The sequence below is a fragment of the Panthera tigris genome, chromosome E1 (genome assembly GCF_018350195.1).
Source record: "Panthera tigris isolate Pti1 chromosome E1, P.tigris_Pti1_mat1.1, whole genome shotgun sequence".
In the NCBI taxonomy this organism is placed as follows: Eukaryota; Metazoa; Chordata; class Mammalia; order Carnivora; family Felidae; genus Panthera; species Panthera tigris.
In genome coordinates, this window is record NC_056673.1 from 46,487,287 (window position 1) to 46,511,196 (window position 23,910).

The 23,910-nt window shown below is 40.7% G+C and overlaps 2 protein-coding genes across 6 annotated transcripts in view; one reads left to right on the forward strand and one right to left on the reverse strand.

Annotated features, from left to right (window-relative positions):
* CEP95 (centrosomal protein 95) overlaps nucleotides 1-13,806 on the forward strand; it is a 43,787-nt gene extending 29,981 nt beyond the window's left edge. For all 4 annotated transcript variants that reach the window (XM_042967208.1, XM_007088288.3, XM_042967209.1 and 1 more), the window contains 9 exons: nucleotides 6,615-6,754; nucleotides 7,506-7,595; nucleotides 8,400-8,529; nucleotides 9,384-9,553; nucleotides 9,668-9,742; nucleotides 10,780-10,932; nucleotides 12,469-12,615; nucleotides 13,107-13,178; nucleotides 13,468-13,806. In XM_042967208.1, the coding sequence (XP_042823142.1) occupies nucleotides 6,615-6,754; nucleotides 7,506-7,595; nucleotides 8,400-8,529; nucleotides 9,384-9,553; nucleotides 9,668-9,742; nucleotides 10,780-10,932; nucleotides 12,469-12,615; nucleotides 13,107-13,178; nucleotides 13,468-13,644 (1,154 nt within the window). In that variant the 3' untranslated portion in view covers nucleotides 13,645-13,806. The remainder of the gene's footprint in view (nucleotides 1-6,614; nucleotides 6,755-7,505; nucleotides 7,596-8,399; nucleotides 8,530-9,383; nucleotides 9,554-9,667; nucleotides 9,743-10,779; nucleotides 10,933-12,468; nucleotides 12,616-13,106; nucleotides 13,179-13,467) is intronic.
* Nucleotides 13,807-22,446: 8,640 nt separating this feature from the next.
* The window catches only part of SMURF2 (SMAD specific E3 ubiquitin protein ligase 2), a 116,628-nt gene continuing 115,164 nt past the window's right edge, over nucleotides 22,447-23,910 (reverse strand). For both annotated transcript variants that reach the window (XM_042967679.1, XM_042967678.1), the window contains 2 exons: nucleotides 23,344-23,419; nucleotides 22,447-23,032 (listed from right to left, as the gene is read on the reverse strand). In XM_042967679.1, coding sequence (XP_042823613.1) covers nucleotides 22,933-23,032; nucleotides 23,344-23,419 — 176 coding nt within the window. In that variant the 3' untranslated portion in view covers nucleotides 22,447-22,932. The remainder of the gene's footprint in view (nucleotides 23,033-23,343; nucleotides 23,420-23,910) is intronic.

Sequence of the window (23,910 nt, forward strand, 5' to 3'; positions counted from 1 at the left end):
AAATGTTTGGTAGAATTTACCAGTGAAGCTGTCTGGTACTGGACTTTTTGTTGGATGGTTTTTGAGTACTGATGTAATCTTACTTGTAATTAGTTTTTCCGGTTTTCTATTTCTTCGTGACTAAATCCTGGTACATTTGATGTTTTTAGGAATTTATCCATTTCTTGTAGGTTGTTCAATTTGTTGGCATAAAATTGTTCATAGTAGTTTCTTAGGATCCTTTGTATTTCTGTGGTATTTATTAGTTGTAATGTCTCCTTTTTCATTTCCAATTTTATTTGAGTCTTTCCTCTTTTTCCCTTGGGTAAGTCTGGCTAAAGGTTTATCTCTATTTTATGTGGCACCTGGGTGGCTCAGTTGGTTTAGCATCCAGCTCATGGTTTCCGCTCAGGTTATGGTCTCATGGTTCATGAGTTCGAGCCCCACATCAGGCTCTGTGCTGACAGTGTGGAGCCTGCTTGGGATTCTGTCTCCCTCTCTTTCTGCTGCTCCCCTGCTTGCTCTCTCTCTCTCCCAAAATAAATACGTACATTTAAAAAAATTTAAATAAATGTTTATCCTTATTTTTTCAAAGAAACACAGCTCTTAGTTTCACTGATCTTTCTTTTGTTGTTGTTGTCTGTTTCACTTATTTCTGTTCCGATCATTGTCATTCCCTTCCTTCCAACTTTGGGCTTTGTTCTTTTTTCCCTAGGTCCTTACAGTGTAAATTTAGGTTGTTTGAGATGTTGTTTCTTTTCTTCTCCCAATTTTTTTGAGATCTAGTTGATAAGTAGCACTGTGTATGTATATGGTGCTGTGACTGGATTTACCTATCATATGAAATGATTACAATAAGTTAATATCCATTATCTCCTATAGATATAAGAAAAAAAAGTTTTCCCTTGTGTTGAGAACTCTTAGGATCTACCATAACTTCCAAATATACCATATGGCAGAATTAACTATAGTCATGTTTTACATTATATTCCCAGTACTAATTTATCTTATAACTAAAAGCTTGTACCTTTTGACCACCTTCATCAAATTCCTCCATCCACCCCCTGCCTCTGATAACCAGAAATCTGGTCTCTTTTTCTATGAGTTTAGCTTTCTTTTTTTTTTTTTTTTTTTTTTTTTTTTTTGTAGATTCCACATCTAAGTGTTTGATTTCTTTTTCTTTTAGATCCTACAAGTGAGATCATACAATAATCCTCCGAGGGTCCACCCATTTTGTCACAAATGATAGGATTTTCTTTTTTATGACTGAATAATTCATCCATCATTGTACACTTATGTTTCCGTGTCTTGGCTATTATATAAATAATGCTGCTGTGAACATGGGGTAGCAGATAATCTTGTCAACAGTGTTTTTGTTTTCCTTGGATGTATTTCAAAAGATGAAATTGCTGCATCATATGGTAATGCATCTATTTTTAATTTTTTGAGGAACTGCCATCTGGCTGTACCAGTTTACATTCCCACCAACAGTGCACAAGGGTTCCCTTTATTCCATATCCTTTCCAACGCTTTTTATGTCTTGTCTTTTGTTGGTAGCCATTCTAATAGGCACGAAGTGATACTTCATTGTAGTTTTAATTTGCATTTCTGTAATGATTAGTGCTGCTGAGCACTTGATGTACCTGTTGGCCGTTTGTAGATCTTCTTTGGAAAATGTCTATTCTGTTCCTTTGCCCATTTTTAAATTTGGTTTTTGCTATTGAGTTGTATGCATTTGTTTTTTGGTTTCAGTTTGTGAGAGAGAGCACACACGTGAGCAGGGGAGGGGCAGAGAGAGAGGCAGAGAGAGAATCCCAAGCAGGCTCCCCAGATGTAGGGCTCAATCTCACAGTGAGATCATGACCGGAGCCAAAATCAAGAGCTGGAGGTTTAACCAACTGAGCCACACAGGCATCCCAAGTTGTATGAGTTCTTTATGTATTTTGGATATTAACCCCTCATCAGATCTCTAATTTGCAAATTTTTTCCCCATTCCAGAAGACTTTTAGTTTGATGTAGCTCCACTTGTTTTTTATTTTGCTGCTTATACTTTAGGTGTCCTATCTTTCCTGTTTTCTAACGTATGCATTTATTGCTATGAACTTCCATCTCAGAACTTCTTTTTGCCACATCCTCTAACTTTGATATGTTGTATTTCCTTTTCCATCTGAAGATTTTTAAAAAGTTCTCCTTTGATTTCTTCTTTGACCTTTTAGTTGTTCAGTAGCATGTTGTTTAATCTCCAGATATTTGTGAACTGATTGTCAGTTTTCTTCTTGTAATTGCTTTCTAAATTTCATACCATTGTGGTCAGAAAAGATGCCTGATAGGATTCAGTTTTCTAACTTAAGACTTGTTTGGTGCCCTAACATGTGATTGGTCCTGGAGTATGTTCTTGTATGCTTAAGAAGAATGTATATTCTGTTGCTTTGGGATAGAATATTCTGTAAATGTCTGTTATCTGGTCAAAAGTGTGGAATTTAAGCATCTTTATATGCTCCTATGTTGGATACATACTTAGAAGTGTTCATAAACAGTATATAACATTTCCATCATTATATAACAGTCGCCTTTGTCTCTTGTTACTGTCTCTGTCTTAAAAGTTTGTTTTGTTTGATAAAAGTATAGCTACCACAGCTTTCTTTTGGTTTCCATTTGTGTGAAATGCCTTTTTCTATCCCTTCACTTTTATTCTGCGTGGACAGTGTCCCTGAACCTAAAGTGAGTCTCTATTTAGAGTCAGTGTGTAGTTGTGTTTTCTTTTTAATCCATTCAGCCACTCTGTGTCTTAAGATTGGAAAATTTACTCCATTTACATTTAAAGTAATTATTAATAGGTGTCAACTTAGTGTTGCCATTTGGTTAGTTTTCTGGCTGTTTTGTAATACCGCTGTTCATTCTCTTGCTTTCTTTGTGATTTGATGATTTTCTTTAAGGGTATGCTTACACTTCTTTATTTTTTGTGTATTGTAGGTTTCTCTTCCTGCTCCTATACTTTGTTTTTGATACCATAATTTACATCTTTTCATGTTGTGTATCCAGTGACAAATAATTGTAGTTGTTTTTGCTACTTCTTTTAACCTTTATGCCAGATTTACACGTGCTTTACCCACCACTGTCACAATGTTGGACTTTCCTGAATTATATATTTACTCCTACCAGTGAGATTTTACTTTTATATGCTTTTCTGTTACTAAATAGCACCCTTTTATTGCTTTTTGAAGAAGCGCCTTTAAAATTTCTTTTAAAGCCGTTCTGGTGTTGGTGAACTGCTTCAGCTTTTGCTTATTTGAAAACTATTTCTCCAGTTCCAAAGGACAGTTTTGCCGAGTAAAATAGTTTTCCTTGGCCATTTTTTTCTTTCAGCATTTTGAATATATTGTGCCATTCCCTTCTGGCCTGCAAACCTTCTCCTGAAAAATCTAAGGATAGTCATATGGGGGTTTTCTGGTAAATAACAAGTTGTTTTTCTCTTGCTGATTTTAAGATTCTCTCAAATTAAATTTGACAGTTTAGTTATAATGTGTCTTAGAGTGGGATCTTTGGATTCATCTTATTTGAAAGTTTCTGGGCTCCCTGAATCTGGGTGTCTGTTTCCTATACCCAGGTTAGGGGAGTTTTCAGCCATTATTTCTTTGAATTAGCTTTCTGCCTTTTTCTCTCTCTTCTCCTTCTGGGACCTCTGTAGTGTGAATATAGCTCCACTTGATGGTGTCCCACAAATCCCTTAATCTGTCTTCACTCTTTTTCATTCTTTTTCTTTTTGCTCATCTGTTTGGATAAGTTCCACCGTCCTGTCTTTGAGGTTGGTAATTATTTTTTCTGCTTCCTCTAGTTTGCTGTTGAACCCCTGTATGGAATTTTTCACTTTAGTTACTGTATTTTTCAATAATGTGACTTTGGTTTGGTACTTCCTTATATTATCTATCTGTGTTGAAATTCTCACTTTCACTTGTGACATTGTTCTCCTGACCTTGTGGAGGCTCTTTATGCCCATTATTTTTAAGTTTTCATCAGGTAAATCCCTATTTTTGTTTCATTAAGGTCTGAGTTTTGTCTTATTCTTTTGTTTACAACATATTCTTTTTGTTCATTTTCCTGTGTCGGTCTCTGTGCACTAGGTAACACCCACCTCTCCCAGGCTTTAAGGAGTCATCTTGTGTAGGAGAGCACTCATCATTCAGCCCGTCCCTAGTTCTTGATTGTGCCAAACTTTTGTGATTGTCAGACTGCCGTCTTTGTTCTTAATGGCTCCCAGAAGATGAGGTTGGGATTTTTTTTCTCATTCACTTCAGGTGTAGAAGTCATTCAGCTAGTTTCTGGATTCCTTTCAGAGGGAATTGTTCCATCTATGTAGCTGTAAATTTTTTTTTTTTTTTTAATTTTTTTTTTTTTTTTTTTTTTTTAATGTTTATTTTTGAGACAGAGAGAGACAGAGCGTGAACAGGGGAGGGGCAGAGAGAGAAGGAGACACAGAATCCGAAACAGGCTCCAGGCTGAGCTGTCAGCACAGAGCCCGACGCGGGGCTCGAACTCACAGACCACGAGATCATGACCCGAGCCGAAGTCGGACGCTTAACCAACCGAGCCACCCAGGCGCCCCTATGTAGCTGTAAATTGAGTGCATCCTGGGGAGGTGGTGAATTTAGGAGCCTCTAAATTGCCATCTTAAACTGGAACCTTCTCATCCCTTTTTTTTATACTTTTAACAGCTCATATTTATAAATGCTATTGTTTTTAAATTTATATAGATACTGTATTATTCTGTAACTTTTTTCTCTTGTTTTGGAAATCTGTGTTGATACAGATACATAGTTAAAATGAATGAACTGTAAGTTCATATGATATACTCCATTTTATGAATATATATAGATCACCCTTTTCCTCTATTTCAGCACATGTAGATTGTTTCTACTTTTCCTAACTACAGTTTTGCAATGAACAACCTATAATGTGCAAAGTTTCTCTAGGATCTCCAGGCCAGGTTATAAAGCATGGAGCTCTTGATCTCAGTGTCATGAGTTCGAGCCCCATGTAGAGGGTACAGTTTACTTTTTTAAAGAAAGTTTCTCTGGGATCTACATCTAGTAGAATTTCTTTTTACCCCAAAATTACTTTCTTCCCTTGGTTATTTCATCTTCCCCCGCCTCTTAAACTTTCTCAAGTAATCTCTAGGTAAGCCTCACCTAGTAAGCTACATGTTTCACTTGCTATACACATACACATCTATCCTATTTTGAAAACTCATAATAAGTTACAATGCTATTTTAATTGGATCTTCAGTTTCTAAAGAATACATTGTGGACATAGTAAGATGTCATGAAAGCATCATTTAAAGTAAATTGTGGGGGTATCTAGGTGGCTCAGTTGGTTGAGCATCTGACTTCAGCTCAAGTCATGATCTCATGGCTCAGCTCATGAGTGTGAGCCTTGCATCAGGCTCTGTGGTGACGGCTCAGAGCCTGGAGCCTGATTCAAATTCTTTCTTTGTCTCTGTCTCTCTCTGCACCTCCCCTCCTCACTCACTCTCTCAAAATATAAACAAACATTAGGGGCGCCTGGGTGGTGCAGTCGGTTAAACGTCCGACTTCAGCCAGGTCATGATCTCACGGTCCCTGAGTTCGAGCCCCGCGTCAGGCTCTGGGCTGATGGCTCGGAGCCTGGAGCCTGTTTCTGATTCTGTGTCTCCCTCTCTCTCTGCCCCTCCCCCGTTCATGCTCTGTCTCTCTCTGTCCCAAAAATAAAAAAAAAAAAAAATAATAAAAAAAATATATAAACAAAGATTAAGAAAAATTAAAAAGTAAATTGTGTAAGTCAGTTTTTCTTAATATCTTTTTTTTTTTTAAATTACGAATATCAGTGCCTGACATGGGGCTTGAACTCACGACCCTGAGATCAAGAGTCATGTGCCCCACTGACTGAGGCAGCCAGGCACGCCCTTAATACCTTACATTCAAAGTGAATTTAAAAGATTTGAATTCAAAGACTGAAAAAAATAAAAGCTTAGGGAAATTTTAGTTCTCTTGGAAGGTTTATTTAGCAAGATACCACACTAGTTTCCTTGATCTTAGAATTACTCACTTTTCTGAAAAGGCATGGAGTCCCCCTCTACACAACTACCAGATGCCCTAGCACAACTATACACAGTGGAGCATTAAAAACATTTGTGAAGAAAAGTGGTTTGTTAGATGTCTTAGGCAGTGTGCAATTGTTAGGAGGGCTAAATTACTTAGTAGGGCAAAATTGAGACTGACTTACAAAATGCTGACCTACATTAACTTTGTCTTCTAAGCATGCTGCTTCGTAGGGATGAGATGTATACATACTTACATCCTGCCTCCTCAGGACCGAGATAGGTATAAAGGGATAGCAGACACGCAGCTTGGATGGTGTAACATTTTCTTCCTCCACCACCACTTCCTTCCACTTCTTTCAGGCTGTATACATTTATGTGCCTTTATCTGTTTACTTGGTATGACTAAACATATAAATAAATACGAATTCATTACAGGAGAGAGTATGTTTAGCACATTCACAGTCATTCTTTTTTGGATTTGGTAAAAGTCAACTTAGATATCCACCTTACTATTTCTGGCTCTCAGGAACTAATGGTGCATGTCTCTTCCGTGTTTCAGGAGTTCTTATGCATAGAAGGCCACCCTACAGATCTCATTCGCTCTCTCCATCTCCAGTTAACAAAAACACACAGTTCCATATGGAGAGAAAACGGCAGCGAAAGCCTAAAGAGGCAGATATCCACCAATTCCAAGCAAAGGTACATCCCATCTCTTGATTCCTGTTGAGTAGCAGGCAATACCATTTACCCTCAACCAAGTGCTACAGTGAACATGCTTCAATTGCATTTAATATTCTTGAACTAAGTGAATGATAGGAAATGATGTGGCAAAGCTTTTATGTCTCCCATTAGGCACCATAAAACTTGTGATACTCTAAGAAAACTAACCTTGTCACATATAATCCAGCACTCCAGTGGATTCAGAAAGAGTAGATCAATGTGGGTTGATATTTGCAGAGTGCTTCAGAGAGGATGAGAATTTGAGGTGGGTTAAAAGTGATCGGCCTGCTGAGTTACAGATAGGATTTAAGTGCTCAAGACAGGAATGAGAGGAGGTGGTTAAAATTCAACATGGAGAATGCATGAGTACCAAGGAAGACTTCTGCTGTGGAACAGGGAGTTTGAAATGCAGCATAAATTTAGAACACTTACATTGTTTGCTATAGTATATTTTATAATTAGTGAAAAACTAAAATGCATTCATATGTCTTATAATGACATGTAACTTCAACTCACCATGTAACTTCCACTCAAGGGACTATCAAAATAATTACAAAACCTCAGAACAAAAAAGTGTATTATGTAAAACTTCATGTCCCAATTACATGTCTGTTAAATAATGTACATTTAGGATAGTGGAGTCTGCAAGGAACTTAGGCGAATTTTGTTCCTTATATTTTCATTTGTATACGTTTTTAATAGTTCTAATATATGGCTTTTTCTCCTCTAGGCAATAACGGAAGCATTTGAAAGGGAGCTAAGAAGAAATAAAGTTCAAGAGAATATTGGATCTCTAGGAATAAATAATGATGAGGAAACAGTGGGTAAAAGTCTCTACTGTAATAAATGCAATTTGATCAGATCAGTGCCAAGTACAGAGATGATCTTTTTAAAAGGAAAAAAGAACAGGGCCTTACTCATTAGCTCCTTAGAAAAAGGATTTCATGAAGCAGGATTTTCTCTTATTTATAGGGTAGCCAACTTGCTAAAATGTGGCAAGACATGGTATCAGAGAATACTAGCATTTTTCCTTCCTGCCCCAAACTGCCATCAGTTCTTATGTGGTTCTGTTGTTTAGCAGTTGACCAGTAGTTTAAAAGCTAGTTGAGGCTGACAGGTTAAAGGGGAGTTAGATAATCTCAGTTGTTCTATGCCTGATGAGAAGAAACCCAAAGCATAAATTTTCATTGCCTTTCAAAAGGATGGTTACAGAAACTAAGTGAAAACAGGACAAATGCTTATGCTGAAATGTTCGTGAACAAAACAGGATGTAAAATACATTATGATTGCAACTAAATGTTATTTAAGCACTTTTTTAATCTACGTGGAAAAAGTCGTCAAGCAAGTACATTGAAGTATTACTGGTGGTTGTATTTAGGGTGTGGGACTCTGGTGACTATGAAACTCAAAAAAGATGCAGCGCTTTTTCAAATTCCAAGAGGTGCCAGAAGCCAAAAGATGCTTTTAACTTAGAGTGGATAAACACTAACCAGATTTTAGAAATGTAAAGTACGACAGTTTGGTTGGGGATTGGTTAGCTATTTTTATCAATATGTAATACTTAATATATGAAAGTTATTAGACTTCTATCTTATTTCTATCCTGTTTTATGTCTGCTTCCAAGGAAAAAATATACAGAGAAGCTGTTCATAAAGGAACTCCAAAACGTAGTCAGCCCTGGAAGACTTACTCTAGAAAGACCACAACTCCAAGTCCAAGAGGTGGCTTGCCAAAGCCAAATAAAGCAGTTCCAAGTAAGAACCACAAAATTGTGCTTCACGGAAAACTGGCATCCTTTGAAAGTGTGTGCTACATTCCAAGGGACACAGCACTGAAAACTTCACATCTGCCAGTTAGCTGGAGAAAGTGCCCTCTTTTATCACTGCCATATGCTTGATTTCTGTAGAGAGAGAGAAAACTCTTAAGGCATTTATTTAAAACTCTTAATACCTTAGGGAGGCCTATATATTGGTACCAGAGACAGGGTAGGGCTGCTACCTGTTGCTGCAGCTTCAGCCTCACTCTGCTCACTCACACTTTAATTGCCTTATCTTTGTTTCTGGCAAGTTGGTAGAACCAAAGAGAAGGTCCAAAGCAAGCAGATGGCCCATCCAGCTCCTGTTACATCGACAGTTGGTGCCAGTGAGCATTAGAGTCCTGTTAAAAGGAAAACAAAGTCATGTGAAATGCCAGGGTTCAGTTTCAAACACTGCTGGCCTTCTGACTACATCCCATCAGACACAGACTTTGCCGCCCAGTAGGGCCGGGAAGCGTGTGTGTGACCACACACACAGCGTCCGCCCCAGTCGCTGAGTCAGCCGAGCAGTCAGGACGGACTTCATGAGAACCGTGTGTCATCAGTCAGGTCTCTTGGGCTTATTTTCATCCTTTCTGGTAGTTGGTGTGCTGGGATCAGAGAAGGAGGGCAAAAGTTAATGACGTACTTCTGGAAGTATTTTTTTCAGGATCTGAACTGTATCACTTAGATAAGCTTTGCTCTACCAGGAAGGTAGAATGAGAGTTATTGTTAAAAGCTGTCAGCAAATCTCTCAGGTGAAGGGGGGTTTGGGTTTTTTTTGTTTTGTTTTGTTTTGTTTTTACCTTGCAGTGAAAGTGAATGAACACAGCCTCTTGCCCCTCATGCTGGAGCAGTTTCCATTTCTCTATGTTTCTGGTGAAACACTAAGCAAAATGTGGAAACAGCAAATTACACAGGTTGAACAGCTCAGAAAAGATGCATATAGAGAAAATCGATCAAAGAAGAAACTCCAGGATGAAGTAAGTTACCTGTCAATTTCAGGCATAGGACTAGAAAGGAGAAAGGGGAAGAGCTAATCTTTTAGAATCTAGTGAATAGCATTATAACCTCCTTCCTTCCTTTCCCCCCTAAAGATAGAAGAAGCCTTAAAAAAGCATGACCTCCTTACTGTACTTGTCAAGAAAGAATATGAACATAACAAGAGACTGGTATGTTAAGAGCAAGTTGAATATTATAATTTTGACTTTATAAGTTATATTAATTACTTGGATTTGTACAGCTGGGTGATAGTCCCACAGACTTACCTTTAACACTTGCCTGTGGAAGCATCTAGGGCTGTAACCAAAACTGATGAGGGGGGAAGGTGCTAGTATAGACAGTTTCATTTGGTCTTTATAGTAACGTAATGCAGATGTTTTCTTCGAGATGCTTACACTTGGTCCCACTGTGATCAGCAAGGGGCCAGGTTGTGGTAATTCAGGTCTGTCTCTACTTCCACAGCACCTTCGAGGTACCAGGTGGTTGTAACTTAGTGTTTTTTGTCCTCTCTGATCTTTCTCAGGTCATAAGTAGAGAGCTGAGGTAGCCTAGCACCTTCCCTTATAATGTGGATTGAGAACTGTCCGCGGCGCACCATCCTCTGTTGAGTATAATGGAGTGGACAGAGGTCAAAGACAGTATGCCAGAGGAGGAGATTTTAAAACTCTTGGTTGAGATAAGCAATGACAACTGTAATCCTAAACAGTTCCAGGGAAAGAAAGGGAAGCCATCTGAAAACAAGTATGAGTCTGAACACTGAGTTGAGGGCTTTATGTAGATGACCTTATTTCATCCTCTCTGCTTTGCAAGATATAGTCTAACTTCCTTAGTTTCGATGTAAATAATCTTGGTAACAAGTTTTGCTTGAAAGTCACAATGCCTTTTTTCTACTGTTTTTAACCTGGCGTCTGAGTGGGGCTTAGGTGACCCCCTGGTGGACATGGGGCGATGCGATCCTCAGTTCCACCTGGATCACCTGCGGCAGTGGGGGCTCGTTGGGGTGGCCCTTCAGACTGGTGATGAACCTACCAAAGGCTGGAAGGCTTCTGGGGGCCCATAGTTTTTCAGAACCTATGCCCAGGTGATACGCCCCTGGCTCCACAGGCCTGGCTTACAAGGACCTCCTGGTGCAGAACAGGGCAGTTAAGAATGCCAGAGTCTGTCTTCCTCTTGTCCTTAAACCTCTTTTTCCCTTTCCCTTTCCTAGCAAGACTTCAAGGACCGCATTCATAGGCAGAGGTTGACACAGTCAAAGATAAAGGAAAACCGGCAGCAGATTGTCCGTGCCCGAAAATACTACGATGAGTATAGAGTTCAGTTGCGTGCCAAAATGATGAGAATGAGGACCCGGGAAGAAATGGTAAGTGTGGCTTTTTATCCAACCCCTGTCAAAAGGATGAATTTTACCTGTTACCTTTCAGGACGACCTTCTTTGTGACTCCTGTCCCAATTTGAATCCATAACCCAAATGCAAATCCTCAAGTGCTGGCTACGAAAGTTTCTTATTACCTGTGTGGTGCCTCCCAGTCTGTTGTCAGTCTCCACTGCCCTCTTCTGAACGTGAGCCCTTCATTCCCTCTGTTCTGCACTTATCCTCCAGGACAATTGCTATAAGGGGTTTGCGAACGTGTTAGAAGGAACAGGAATCAAAGGTGTGACTAGATGAGCTGGATTCCACATAAAATCAGAAAAGGAGTGTAGGTTGTTGTCTTAAGCTGAAATGCTTAATATTTTGAGAGTACAAACTGGTAGTAAATTTCATCTCTAGAGTAAAACATTGAGGTAATTATAGTTGACTGGGCTGCTACTATTAGCATTACTAAATGATGCTGCTAAGGCTTTGAGAGGTTAAGTAACTTGACTGACACCGCTGACTGATGAATGCGTGGCCATAACGAAAGTGGGCATATCCAAATCCTTTGAATAATCTGTTTTCCTCTGGCTCAGATAACCACCTCACCCTCAGTTGTGCGCATCTGTAAATGCGCCATTTGTTCCTTCTCTGGCTGGGGTTCTTCCCCTATATACATGACTCCTTGAGAATTGTTTTCGGAGAGCAGTAAAGAATTCCGGGGATACAGCAAAGGATGCTGAACACCACTGGTCATTAAGGAAGTACAAACCAAGACCACCGTGGGAAACCTCTCACTAAAATGGCTAAAATAAAAAAGGTGTTGGCAAGGTTATGGAGAAGTTACAGCCCTCACGCAGGGCTGGCAGAAGGGTGCGGCCACCTTAGATAACAGTCTGGCAGTTCCTCAGGAGGTTGAACGCAGAGCTCCTGTAGGACTCTGCAGATTCACTCCTAGATACATATTCGCGCAAATAAGCCATAGCACCTTATTTATAACACCTGAAAAGAAGAAAGACACTCCAGAGGCCCGTCGGCTGACGAATGGATAAACAAAATGTGATATACCCATAGAATAGGATGTTATGTGGCAATGAAAAGGAATGGGGTATCGATACCTGCTACAATATAGATGAACCTTGAAAACATGCTAATAAGCGAAAGAAGCCACATACAAAAGGCCACATATTTTAGGATTCCACTTATATGAAATCTCCAGGGTATATAGACCTGGAAAGTACATTAGTGGTTGCAGGGAGTCGGGGGGTGATGGAGGAGTGGCTGCTAATGGGCGTACGGTTTCTTTTTGGAATGATAAAAATGTCCTGAAGTTAGTGACGATGGTCGCACAAGTCTGAATATACAAAAACTTTCTGAACTGTACCTCTTCAAAGGGCGAATTTTATGGTATGTGGATTGTATCGCAACAAAGCTGTTACTTAAAAAGACTTTGTGAAATACAATCAGTGTAGCTGGACCAGTTGGACAAAATGTTTCTATTCCTCCATGAAAAGTTCAGCATTAACTTTATTTTTCTAACAACAGATATTTAAGAAGTTGTTTGAGGAAGGTTTACAAATTCAAAAGCAAAGATTACGAGACCTAAGAAACTATGCCAAAGAAAAGCGAGCTGAACAAAAGAGACAGCACCAGAATGAACTGGACTCCATGGAGAACTACTATAAAGACCAGGTGGGCTCGCTGTCGCTTGTTCACATCCTAATGTGCTTAATCCTGACCACGTTGTGTCAGAGATCAGCTTTGTATGTTTAATAAAAAGCCTCCATGTATCCATTCAGAACCTGTCCATACAGGTTGCACTGGTGATTCACAGTAAGCTAGTCCTTGACCACGGTACAGAATCTGCATCGCCCTGGTCCTGTTAAAGATTTTAAGGGGCACCTGGGTGGCTCAGTCGGTTAAGCATCTGACTTTGGCTCGGGTCTTGATCTCCCAGTTCGTGAGTTCAAACCTGCATTAGGCTGTCTGTACTGACCGCTCAGAGCCCACTTCGGATCCTCTGTCTCCCTCTCTGCTCTCCCCAGCTTGCACTCTCACTCCCTGTCTCTTCAGAAATAAACTTAAAAAAAAAAAAAGATGTTAAGTCTATGAACTTTCAATATAAGAATTGTTATATTTGGGCTGTAGGTAAAACATTTGGTTTTTGTCCTCTCTGTGAACAGTTTTCATTGCTGGCAGAAGCCATATCACAAGAACGCCAGGAACTCAAAGCCAGAGAGAGATCCCAGGCACAGGTAATAATTAATAGAAATCATTGATTTATAGTTTTCAGAACTAGAAAACAACTATAGTACACGTTTTAAGGGAAATGGAGAAGATCCATCTACGATCCAAAACATTTATCCTATGGTTAGTCTGATAAATAGGATTTATCATGTGTTCATTTTACCTGTGACGTCTCTGTAAGAGCTGCTGCTAAATTCCTGCAGTTGCAGGGGCCGGAGCAGCTAGAAAGTGGCGAGGGTGTAACAAGAGTTGGGCCCGGACACACGTGAGCAGCAGGTGACGTGAGTTCTCTTGCAGACACTGCATAAGGTGAAGAGGGAGCTGAGGTCGAAGATGGAGAAGGAGATTCAACAACTTCAGTGCATGATCACCCAGCATGACGACGATGCTTTCTTCCGGGAACTGGAAGCTGAGCGCTTCAGATCGCGCCTTCATCTGGCTTCTTTTCAGTACAGTAAAAATCCCTTCCCATGAGACCAGATTTTGTAAGTGAAGTTTCTGGAGGACGTTACCAGGACAGAGCTAGAACTGAGCCAGTAAACACTCTAAACCAGGAGACTCCTTTCCAAATTCCAAATGCTTTACTTATATATTCATTCCAGTACTTTTTATGACATGATTTTTTTAAATAAAAATTTTCTTGAAGTACACTGCTGTGAATTTATAAGTTAAAGGGGGGGGGGGGCAGGGAATAAAGGCACACACTCTTCGTTAAGTCATATTTGCACCAAAGCAGTTAGTTAATAGGCCTTGATTGAGCAGCAAGCTCCTGAAACCTATTGCTGTAGTTCGGTAAAAACAATACAAATCTCTAATTCAGAAAAGTGCTGTAAGTGTGGGCTCGTCATCAGCAGTGGGAGCTGGGGTTAAACCTTTAAAAGAGCATGTGTGTGTAGGTTTTTCACCTGGTGGCTGGAAGGTGAGAATTTGTGGCCGTGGCTTCTGTTCGTTGTCGGGGGACGGCGTGAGAAGAGGCGGAGTGTGGAAAGCCAGAAGGCGTGTGCCTCGAAGGAGCCCTCGTGCCTGCAGGTGGGGAGGAGGCGCAGTGGACTGGAAGTAGGCAAGTGCACACCAAGCCTATTTCTGGCGTGGAGGAGGAGAAAACCCCACACCCAGCAGGAAGGCTCCAGAGCAGTTGAAGACAGGGGGACTTTGCTGATCAGAGCCAGAGAATGGCACGGGACCCCAGGAAAGGACTGAAGGGGAGAAGAGAGGCTCCGGTTAGGGAACGTAGAGAGTAGCAATGGCGATGAACAACAACAGAGGCCCTGGGAGCATGATCCGTGGGATCCGCTGGTCTTGCAGACAGACATCCAGACAGCTGTGCTCTACCAGGACAAGGGAGTGAGTGCAGGTGAATGGAAAGGATCGGGGACGTGCACAAGACAAGGCTAGGTCTGTAAGGGCTACAACGTGAATCCTAAAAATGGTTATGAAGAGAAAAAATGAAAGTAGATCTGTTATCCACGATCTATTTGAGTAAAATGAGCAAATGAAACTATACACCGTGATACTATTTTACTTTAAAAGCTGTGGTATGGGTGGATCTCCCATATAATGGAGTATGTAGTTGACCTTTGGACACCGTGGAGACCACAGGTGCCAAGGCCCCGTGCAGTCAAAAATCCGTGTATACCTTCTGACTCCCCAAAAACTTTACTACTAATAGCCTACTGCTGACCAGAAGCGTTACTGACAAAAATTAAGACATTTTGTATATGTATTATATACTGTATTCTTATAATAAACCTAGAGAAAAAAAAAATACTATAGTATTTTCTAGTACTGTACAAAAAAATTCATGTATAAATGGACTCAGGTAGTTCAAGGGTCAACAACTATAACCAGTAGAGACGTCTGGAAGAATAGGCCCCAAACATTAATAGGTGTCACTCTGAGTGATAGATTATACAAACTTTCATTCTGTGCTTAATACACTTTAATACTATTTGAATTTGCTAAAACAAGTATAATGATACTTTTATTTTTAAATATTACATGTTTTAGGAGTACTCTTAAGTTGCTAGTTCTGCCAGCTCTTTACCAAGCTAAGAAATAACTAGGAATAACCAAAAAGAATGGGTGAGGGAATTTAGCAGGAAAAGGATAGGCCTGCTAAGCAAAGGTCAAAGAATAGGAGAGGAGGACACATTCAAAGATGCCAACTTCTTTTCAAAAAACAGAAAGCAAATGAAGTGGTAACTCAGCAAGTAGATGGTTCCATCCAAGTGCCTGGGGAGAGGGAAGAACGCAGGAAACGCTCCTGATCATGCATGCATTTGAAAATGTACTTAGAACTGCGATATGACATATGAGTGGGGAGGGAAAGAGCCGGATTGGTGGAAGTTTATAAATCCTTAACTACCATAAAAGGAAACCAACCAGACGGTTTAAAATTAATGAATAATATTAACATGTCACTTAGAAACATGGAAGAAACATCAGAGCTGACCGAATATTTGGGATTAATGCCATCTGGAAAGCAAGAGTGGGGCCAGGGGGAGGGGCGATGAAGGTTGTTTTTCTTTTTTCTTTAAGGTTCTTAAGTGTATATGACAAACTTTGTATGTTTAGCTGTGTATATGCATTACCGTATGGTGGGGCGCTGGAGAATTAGCTGCCTCCTCTGAAAAACATGGGAAGGAAAAGGAAGAACCAGCGTGGAGGTCAGCCAAGAGAACAGAGCGTTAGTGAGGGGGCTGAGGGTACAGGGAAAACTTATTTGCAACGGCAAGAAGCACCACAATAAAAAAATGAAGAGAGAATGAGAAGGGCACAGCAGACAGAAGAGTGTCATTAAGAGAAATGACATAAACTACCCGAAGAATCCAAAATTGGGGCTAGAGCTGCAACTTAAAAGATCTGTTAAAATCACAAATCTAGACGTGCTGAAACCTGTTTTATCTGGCATTCTCAGCCATTCAAACCTTACCCAGCTAATTGGATTGATAGGACCGATTTCTTCTTGTCTTAAAAAAACATGAAACTCCTCTGCCTTTAAAACTTTGTCCTCTGAACAAACCTGGAAGTATCATGCTCCCTGATTTCAAACTATATTACAAAGCTGTTAATAATCAAAACAGTATGGTATTGGCATAAAAACACACAGATCAGTGGAACAGAATGAAGAGCCCAGAAATAAACCCACACATACGTGGTCAGTTCATTTACAAGTGAGCCAAGAATATATAGTGGGGAAAGGACAGTCTCTTCGACAAATGGTGTTGGGAAAACTGGACAGCTCCGTGCAAAACAATACATATGCAAAAATTAACTCCAAATGGAGTAAAGACCTGAACGTAAGACCTGGAACCATAAAGCTCCTAGAGGAAACATGGGTAGTAAGCCCCTCGACATTGGTCTTGATTTTTTTTTGGATTTGACACGAAAAGCAGCAATCAATAAGGGGGACTACATCAAACTAAAAAGCTTCTTCTGCACAACAAAGGAAACCAACAAAAGGGCAACCTATTGAATGGGGGGAAGTATTTGCAAATGAGATAAATCTGATGAGGGGTTAATATCCAAAATAGAGAAATTCATACAACTCAGTAGCAAAAAAACTATCCAAATAAAAAATGGACAGAGGGACTGAAAAGACATTTTGCCAAAGACGACACACAAAGGGCCAACAGGTACACGAAAAGGTGTTCGACTCGAATCAGGGAAATGCAAATCAAAACCACCTCACACCTGTTAGGATGACTGTTACCAAAAAGAAGTGTGGGTGAGGATGTGGATTGAGAGGAAACCGTTGTGCACTGTTGGCAACATAAAATGGCACCGTCACTACAGAAAATATGGAAGTTCCCCCCAAAATTAAAAATAGAATTACTGCGTGGCCCAGCAATTCCCCTTCTAGGTATTTATCTGAAGAAATGAAAACACTACCTGGAAAAGATACATGCACCGCCTTGTTCCTTGCAGCTTTAACGATAGCCAAAATATGGAAACTTAAGTGTCAATAAGAGAAAACAGTATTTATACATAATGCAGTATTATTCAGCCATTAAAAAAAAAGGAAATCTTACTATCTGCAACATGATGGACCTCAAGGGTGTTCTGCTAAGTGAAATAGGTCAGAAATACAAATACCTAAAAACCAACGAAACGGAGCTCATAGAACCAGAAAAAAGGTTGGTGGTTGCCAGAGGTGGGGGACAAAATGGGTGAAAGGAATCAAAAAGTACAAACTTCCAGTTATAAAATAAATTAAGCCGGGGCGCCTGAGTGGCTCAGTCGGTTAAGTGTCCGACTTCAGCTCAGGTCATGATCTCGCGGTTCACAGGTTCCAGCCCTGCGTCGGGCTCTGCTGACGGCTCGGAGCCCAGAGCCTGCTTCAAATTCTGTGTCTCCCTCTCTTTCTGCCCCTCGCTTTCAAAAATAAACATTTAGAAATTTTTTTAATTTTTTAACACTTTATTTTTGAGACAGGGAGAGACACAGCATGAACAGGGGAAGGTCAGAGAGAGGGAGACACAGAATCTGAAACAGGGTCCAGGCTCTGCGCTGTCAGCACAGAGCCCGACGCGGGGCTCAAACTCACGGACCGTGAGATCATGACCTGAGCTGAAGTCGGCCGCTTAACCGACTGAGCCACCCAGGCACCCCTAGAAATTTTTTAAAAATGAATAAGCCACAGGGATTAATGTACAGCATGGCGACTATAGTTAATATTGTATTGCATATTTGAAAGTTGCTACTGGGTCTTAAAAGTTCTCACCACAAAAAAATTTGTATGTGGTGACGGATGTTATACTAGACGTTACCGTGGTGATCATTCCGTATCTATACACACACCAAATCAGAAAGCTGTACAGCTGAACCTAACATTACAGGTCAGTTATACCTCAATTAAAGATAAAAAATACTTTGCCCGTCTGGTCTCGCTCCTGCACCTGGCCGCGCCGGCATCATCTCCGGGAGAAGTGAGCGTCTGAAAGGTGGAGTCTGATGTGCATCTTCACTCCCAGTTCCTGTGTTGAAAGTCAGAACACTTCGCGAACACCTGGCGGGGGGCGAGGGGGGGGGTGCGGGCAGGAGAAACTCCCTAGAAGGGTCCCTCACCCACCCGGTGGGGTTTACAGCTCATATTATAGACTAATGTGAATCTAGATAAACCGTAGCCCAAATACCCGCAAAAGTATGCGATCGGCAACCGTTGAGCACATTACCCTGGAAACGTAGCCAACTGTATAATGAACACAAACACAAGGAAGAAGCCATATCCCCCGCAGCTGGCACAGAGCCTGACACGTAGTAGGAGCACAGGAGGTATCTGCTGAATGAACAGAAATGTCTGTGCAAATACCTAATAAAATGTAATTGTAAAATCTGGCTTGTCCAGTTTGCTAGGAGTGTTAACATAGGAATGTAACCTTTTTCTGTAGAATTACCTCGATCCCGTTAGGAGGCTCTTGTTCTGTTTTATATATCCTAACTAAGCGTTTGGGATATAAAATACAAACAAATGCAGTGGGTACCAAGGTTACGCTTCGTTATAATGAAGAGACGAAGCTTCTAGGTCGCCCCACAGCAGAAAAACGGAACACACACCAAATCAAACTTCTGGGTAATTTACAGATTATAAAAATACTAAAATGCTGGGGGGCACCTGGGTGGCTCAGTCAGTTGAGCGTCTGACTTCAGCTCATGATCTCATGGTTCATGAGTTCGAGCCCCATGTTGGGCTCTGTGCTGACAGCTCGGAGCCTGGAACCTGCTTCTGATTCTGTGTCTCCTCCTCTCTCTCAAAAATAAATATTAAAAAAAAAATACTAAAATCCTTACTATACTAACACTACAAATTGTAGATAATAACCAGTAAACGTGGCAATGTGAGACAAAGCAAAAAAAAATTTTTCAAAAAGATGTAAAAAACGGACACTATGCCATCCTGTGACCTGTAATAAACCACTACCACTCACACCGCATCTCCCGACCTTCCTCTCTGGCCTGTGCTACGGAGAGACTCACACAGGCTACACGCTGCATGGAAAACATCGCGCCCGTTCCTTTTTCCACCCATATATTTAGTGGACTTTCATCCACTATCATTTATAGAGTTGTGGATCACGATCCTTAAGGTCTTGGTTTCTCGGAAAAATGTAATTGGTTTCTCCTTTTCATTTCGGGGATTTGACCGCTCAACGCCACGGGAGCAAATGAGGCCCCCCAGGGGCCCGGACAGGCACGGTCACGGGATGGCTCGCTCCCCAGCGAGCCCAGGGCAGCCTCAGACACCCAGCTCCACACGGCCTCCCAACGGCTCCTGCCAGCCCACCGACGTGCCGCGGCGGGAGCACACCAGCCCCTTCCCCGCTCTACCTGGAGACACGGGGGGTCCCGGGCGCTCCGGAGCGCTGCAGCGCGACATGGGCCACAACTAAGGCAGGCACGTGAATCCCCTTAAACTCCTCACTTGATGCCTCATACGCTGTCACTCTTTGCAAAGCCAGTCGTGAAGCTTTTTTGTCCAAAGCAATTCATTATAAACTCCGTATTCTTTAAAAACTTCGATGCTGTGACAGTGCAAACAGCATTCATTTTATTGCTCGACTTCGGCATGGGCACATACATAGTTAATTTTTAAAAACCATTTATACAGATGTTATTGATAAAGCTCATGTAACAACGGAGTGAAAATACAAAGAATATCAAAGCTAAAACACTCTGTAATAAATACAAGTACAATGAAACGATAAAACTTTGTTTTTAAAGTCAGTTTGAGAGAAGGAAGAATATTACATTAAGTGGACTAATTACATCTAGAAACAAAACAACTCAGCACTTGGTACAATCGTCCCCCTCACGTAAGAACGTTCGATACCACAAATGGCACCTGTCGGCCGTGTGCTGCAGCTGAACAAAACAGGCAGAAAAGAGCTGCTCTATCAGACCGTAACGACGACCGGAACAATCTCTAACTCCCAACAGTGCAACCAGTTCGATGCACTGGAAGGTCAAAGCAGACTTAGTGTTGTAAAAGAAAGCAAATTACCTTGGATTTAAAACGAAAGGAAATCTGTGCTCTGAACTGTAGGGGGGGTAAAAAAAAAAAAAAAAAAAAAAAAAAAAAAAAAAAAGACGATGAAAATAAAACCCAATCAGGGCAACAAACTGTGCAAAACAAAATGTACACTATACACAGCACTATTTAAAAAAATCAAGAAGTAAGACCCTTTGCAACAAAACTCACCTCTGTACTGCACATGAGCGCTCAAAAGTTCATACTTAAGCATTCATGATGGAAAGGCAGGGTTACGGAAAAGTGACCTCCCATACCGGAAATAGCACGGCCAGAGGAAGAGATTGGGAAAAAGCCCAGCTAAGAGGGATATGTGGAAATAAATATTCACATTAAACATGAGGTGCAAGTCCAAGATTCAATGACACATTGGGGGGTTTGGTTTGCTTAGCACCTATTTGGAAGAAATCAGGTAACCTCATTTTGAAAATGAAATCTAAGTCGTCTTTATAAATTATGTTGGTGATACCATAGACCGTTAGGGTGGATTTCTTTTAAAGCTCTATTAAGTCATTATTATAAAGTTAAAAAGGCACTCAGAAGCGATGGTATGAGCCTGCTTTATTGTCCATTATGACAGTAGCATTTATCGCTGCATCCGTCAGTCAAGATTTCTCTAAAGCGTTCGCGTACTTACTTTTTAGAAGGTTAGAAGAGTGGGCACAATCATGCTGCACTAGTGCTTTAATATGAGACAGACAGACCCGCAACCAGTAAGGTACTATTGTGAGAGCTGAACACTGACCATCCAATAGCTCAGAAACCTTTTCTGTACATTTCAAGATGTTCTCAGGTACTACGAACAACGCAGCGGGGAAACACCAAGTGCCTGGGAAGGAAAAGGTCCGCGTAAGCCCGTTACCCCCGCACAGTTATGACTATGACTAACCTGCACGTAGCAGTCCGATCTGGCTGAATGAAATGGATGCAAATACTTAGAAACCACACAGGTAGTTCTCAGCTTTCTTTGTTTTAAACGGCAAAATCTCCGCTTCCTTTATCCCCTCCCCAGCCTCCCACCCCATGAAAGCTTACTTGGAATCCCAATACACAAAAGAGACAAAGTGGGAGCTGCTCTGGGGAAAGGGGGTAGGGGTGGGGAGCTGGCGGCTCCTGCCCAAGGACCAACGAGGCCCTCCTCGCCCTCTCTGTCCCTCCTGTCTTAAGCCAGTACTTCTGATGCATCTCGCGGGAACCCCTTGGCTCCTGGACACAGACTGAAAACCAATCCATCAAACGAAAGAACGCAAAGGACCTATCACGTGATCATTAAGCTGCAAAATTTAAACAGAGCTCTCTTGTTAAAATTTGCCCTTGATTCACATCGATGTAAGAAATGTATATATATAGTGCAGATTTCTGATAGCTGAATTTAAAAATTCATCCATGACTTCAGATTTTTTCAATCCCTCACTCCAGAACTTTGGCTGCCTTCTGGGTCACACACCTTGAAAGCCGAATCTGGAGATTTCAAAATCAGATGCTGATCAACACCCAGGGAACTGGGATTCCCTCACCTCCCAAGTGAACTCCCCGGTTCTAAAGTAATTTATACCAGAGATCCAGAATCACTATTGCTTCAGTAATCCTACCCCCGGCCCCATCCCATGCCCACTTTATTAGGTAAAAACAGGATTTTCTAAGCTTGCTAAATAAAATTTTTCCTTTTTCATAATTTTAGCTGATTAAAACATCGTGAGCAGCTAAACAAAGATTCTGGATGGTTTACTTGATAGAAACTCAGACCGTAATTCAAATATAATATAAATTAGGTGCACTTGTTATAGGAGACTTTGGTTTACAGAAACAGCATCTGTATTAAAGATAAGCTGACCCAGCAAAAGAATGAAAATCCCATCCCATCTACATGATCTGAGGAGCAATAAAAATGCAGTATTTCCATTTAAGATGAAAAGTAAATCCAAAATACCTGATCATATTGATTCAAGATAAAAAATTAGGGTTTTTTTAAAGTCTCTTAAAAACAAGGAGCCCTGAATGCATCTTACTGTATCAAATAAGCTAGTAAGTTTAGACTAAATGGTTGCATTAGGAATCTGACAACCAAAATTATGTAGCTGTATTCCAGGAAATTCGTGCTTGAAAAAAATACAAAAGACTCGCTTAGGCTAGGTTGAAACATATAATGCTTTTAAAATATAATGCTTTGCTATAGAAAAATGTAATTAAACGTGTAAATGGCTTTTTTTTTTAAGATAATGATTCCTTTAGCCAATTGTTTACAAAGGTAGAATCGTTCAAAATAATTTTATTTCTTTTTACAAAGAGCAAGTACAGGAACTGTTCGAAATCATGTATTCGATCCAAATGAAATGTGATGTGTACCGACTGCTGGAGTTGTCTTGATGTTTGAGAGACTTGAAATCTGTGGAGCGATCTGAATAGATTACCTTTTTATAAAAATAGTAGTAGTCTTTAAGTGTAGAATACTGCCTAACTCTGGAAATGTAGGAAAAGTCAGCATTCTTTAGGTTCAAGATATTAATTTTAAATAGCAGCTGAGTGTGGCCTCATGGCAAAGCATAAAGACCTCTTTTTTCCTTGAAAAGGAATTTCAAAATTGTCCTTTCCCCTCACAGTGTCCTAAACATTTTTTTTTTTTTTTTTAGGGGGGGTGGGGCATTTTCCTGTATTTCAGCATTCCGGGCAACTTTGCTGAAAGGAGGCTGTCGGTCAGGGTATAAATAGAGTCCGGGGTAAATCCGTGAAGTTCATCATTCCACAGCAAACCCACATGTCTCTTCGATGGCCGTTAGCAGCTTTTCGTATAACTTTTCATAGCTTTCATAGGGCGGAATGTCTATTCGATTGAAGCTGGAAATAAGCACATCAGATATAACGCAGTTTATTCAAAGTCAGCAAACTGGCCTCCTAAGTGTGTACTAATATGGTCATATCACTTTTTGTGACACGCAGAAAATTACAAAAAAAGGCTGTATTTCTCTAAAGTAGAAACTGCCACTTTTGGGTTTTCCTACCAATTTCTGAATAATCTTAAATCACTTAAAAACTGCTTATCATTCCTTTTAGAGGTCCTTTTAGTAATAAGAACAGAAAATGAAACATCGGTTTAAAACTAACACGCACATACATGGAAGGATGGGAAAGCTTCAAAAACAGCTTACCACGTGTGGGCCTTTGGCAGGTTGTTGGTGCAGGCATCGATCTGGTGTATGGTGAAGAGTCGTGGGCCAGCAGCACCTACAAAACAAGTAAATGTGGGTCACGTCACCACACCTGCCTGCACTGGTCTCCCAAATCTCGGAAGAAAACTGGTACCTAAACCACAGGGCCTATGGATGGGGATACTGGTGACTCCACATAAGCTGCCAAGGGCAGCAGGCAAAGAACCTGGGTTTTGAAAGCTGGAAATGACCTTGGCAAACACTGGATTCCTTAATATGCTAGCATTTCATTTGACAAACAGTCCAGGATGGAAATCCTTCACCAACTTCTATCTTCTAAAAAAAATCAATGTGCCAAAAGCGTGAGAAGAAAAGTAAATGGACAAATCCAAGATCAAATACACACACACACACACACACACACACACACACACACACACTCAAAAAGATGACAACCTAAATACAAATTCAGGTTTCATGCCTCAAACTTGGCCAAGAACAAAAGATTAGCAGCCTATGGAATAAATCTCAGTTAATGTAAGGCACCCCATCAACGGGTATGCAGAA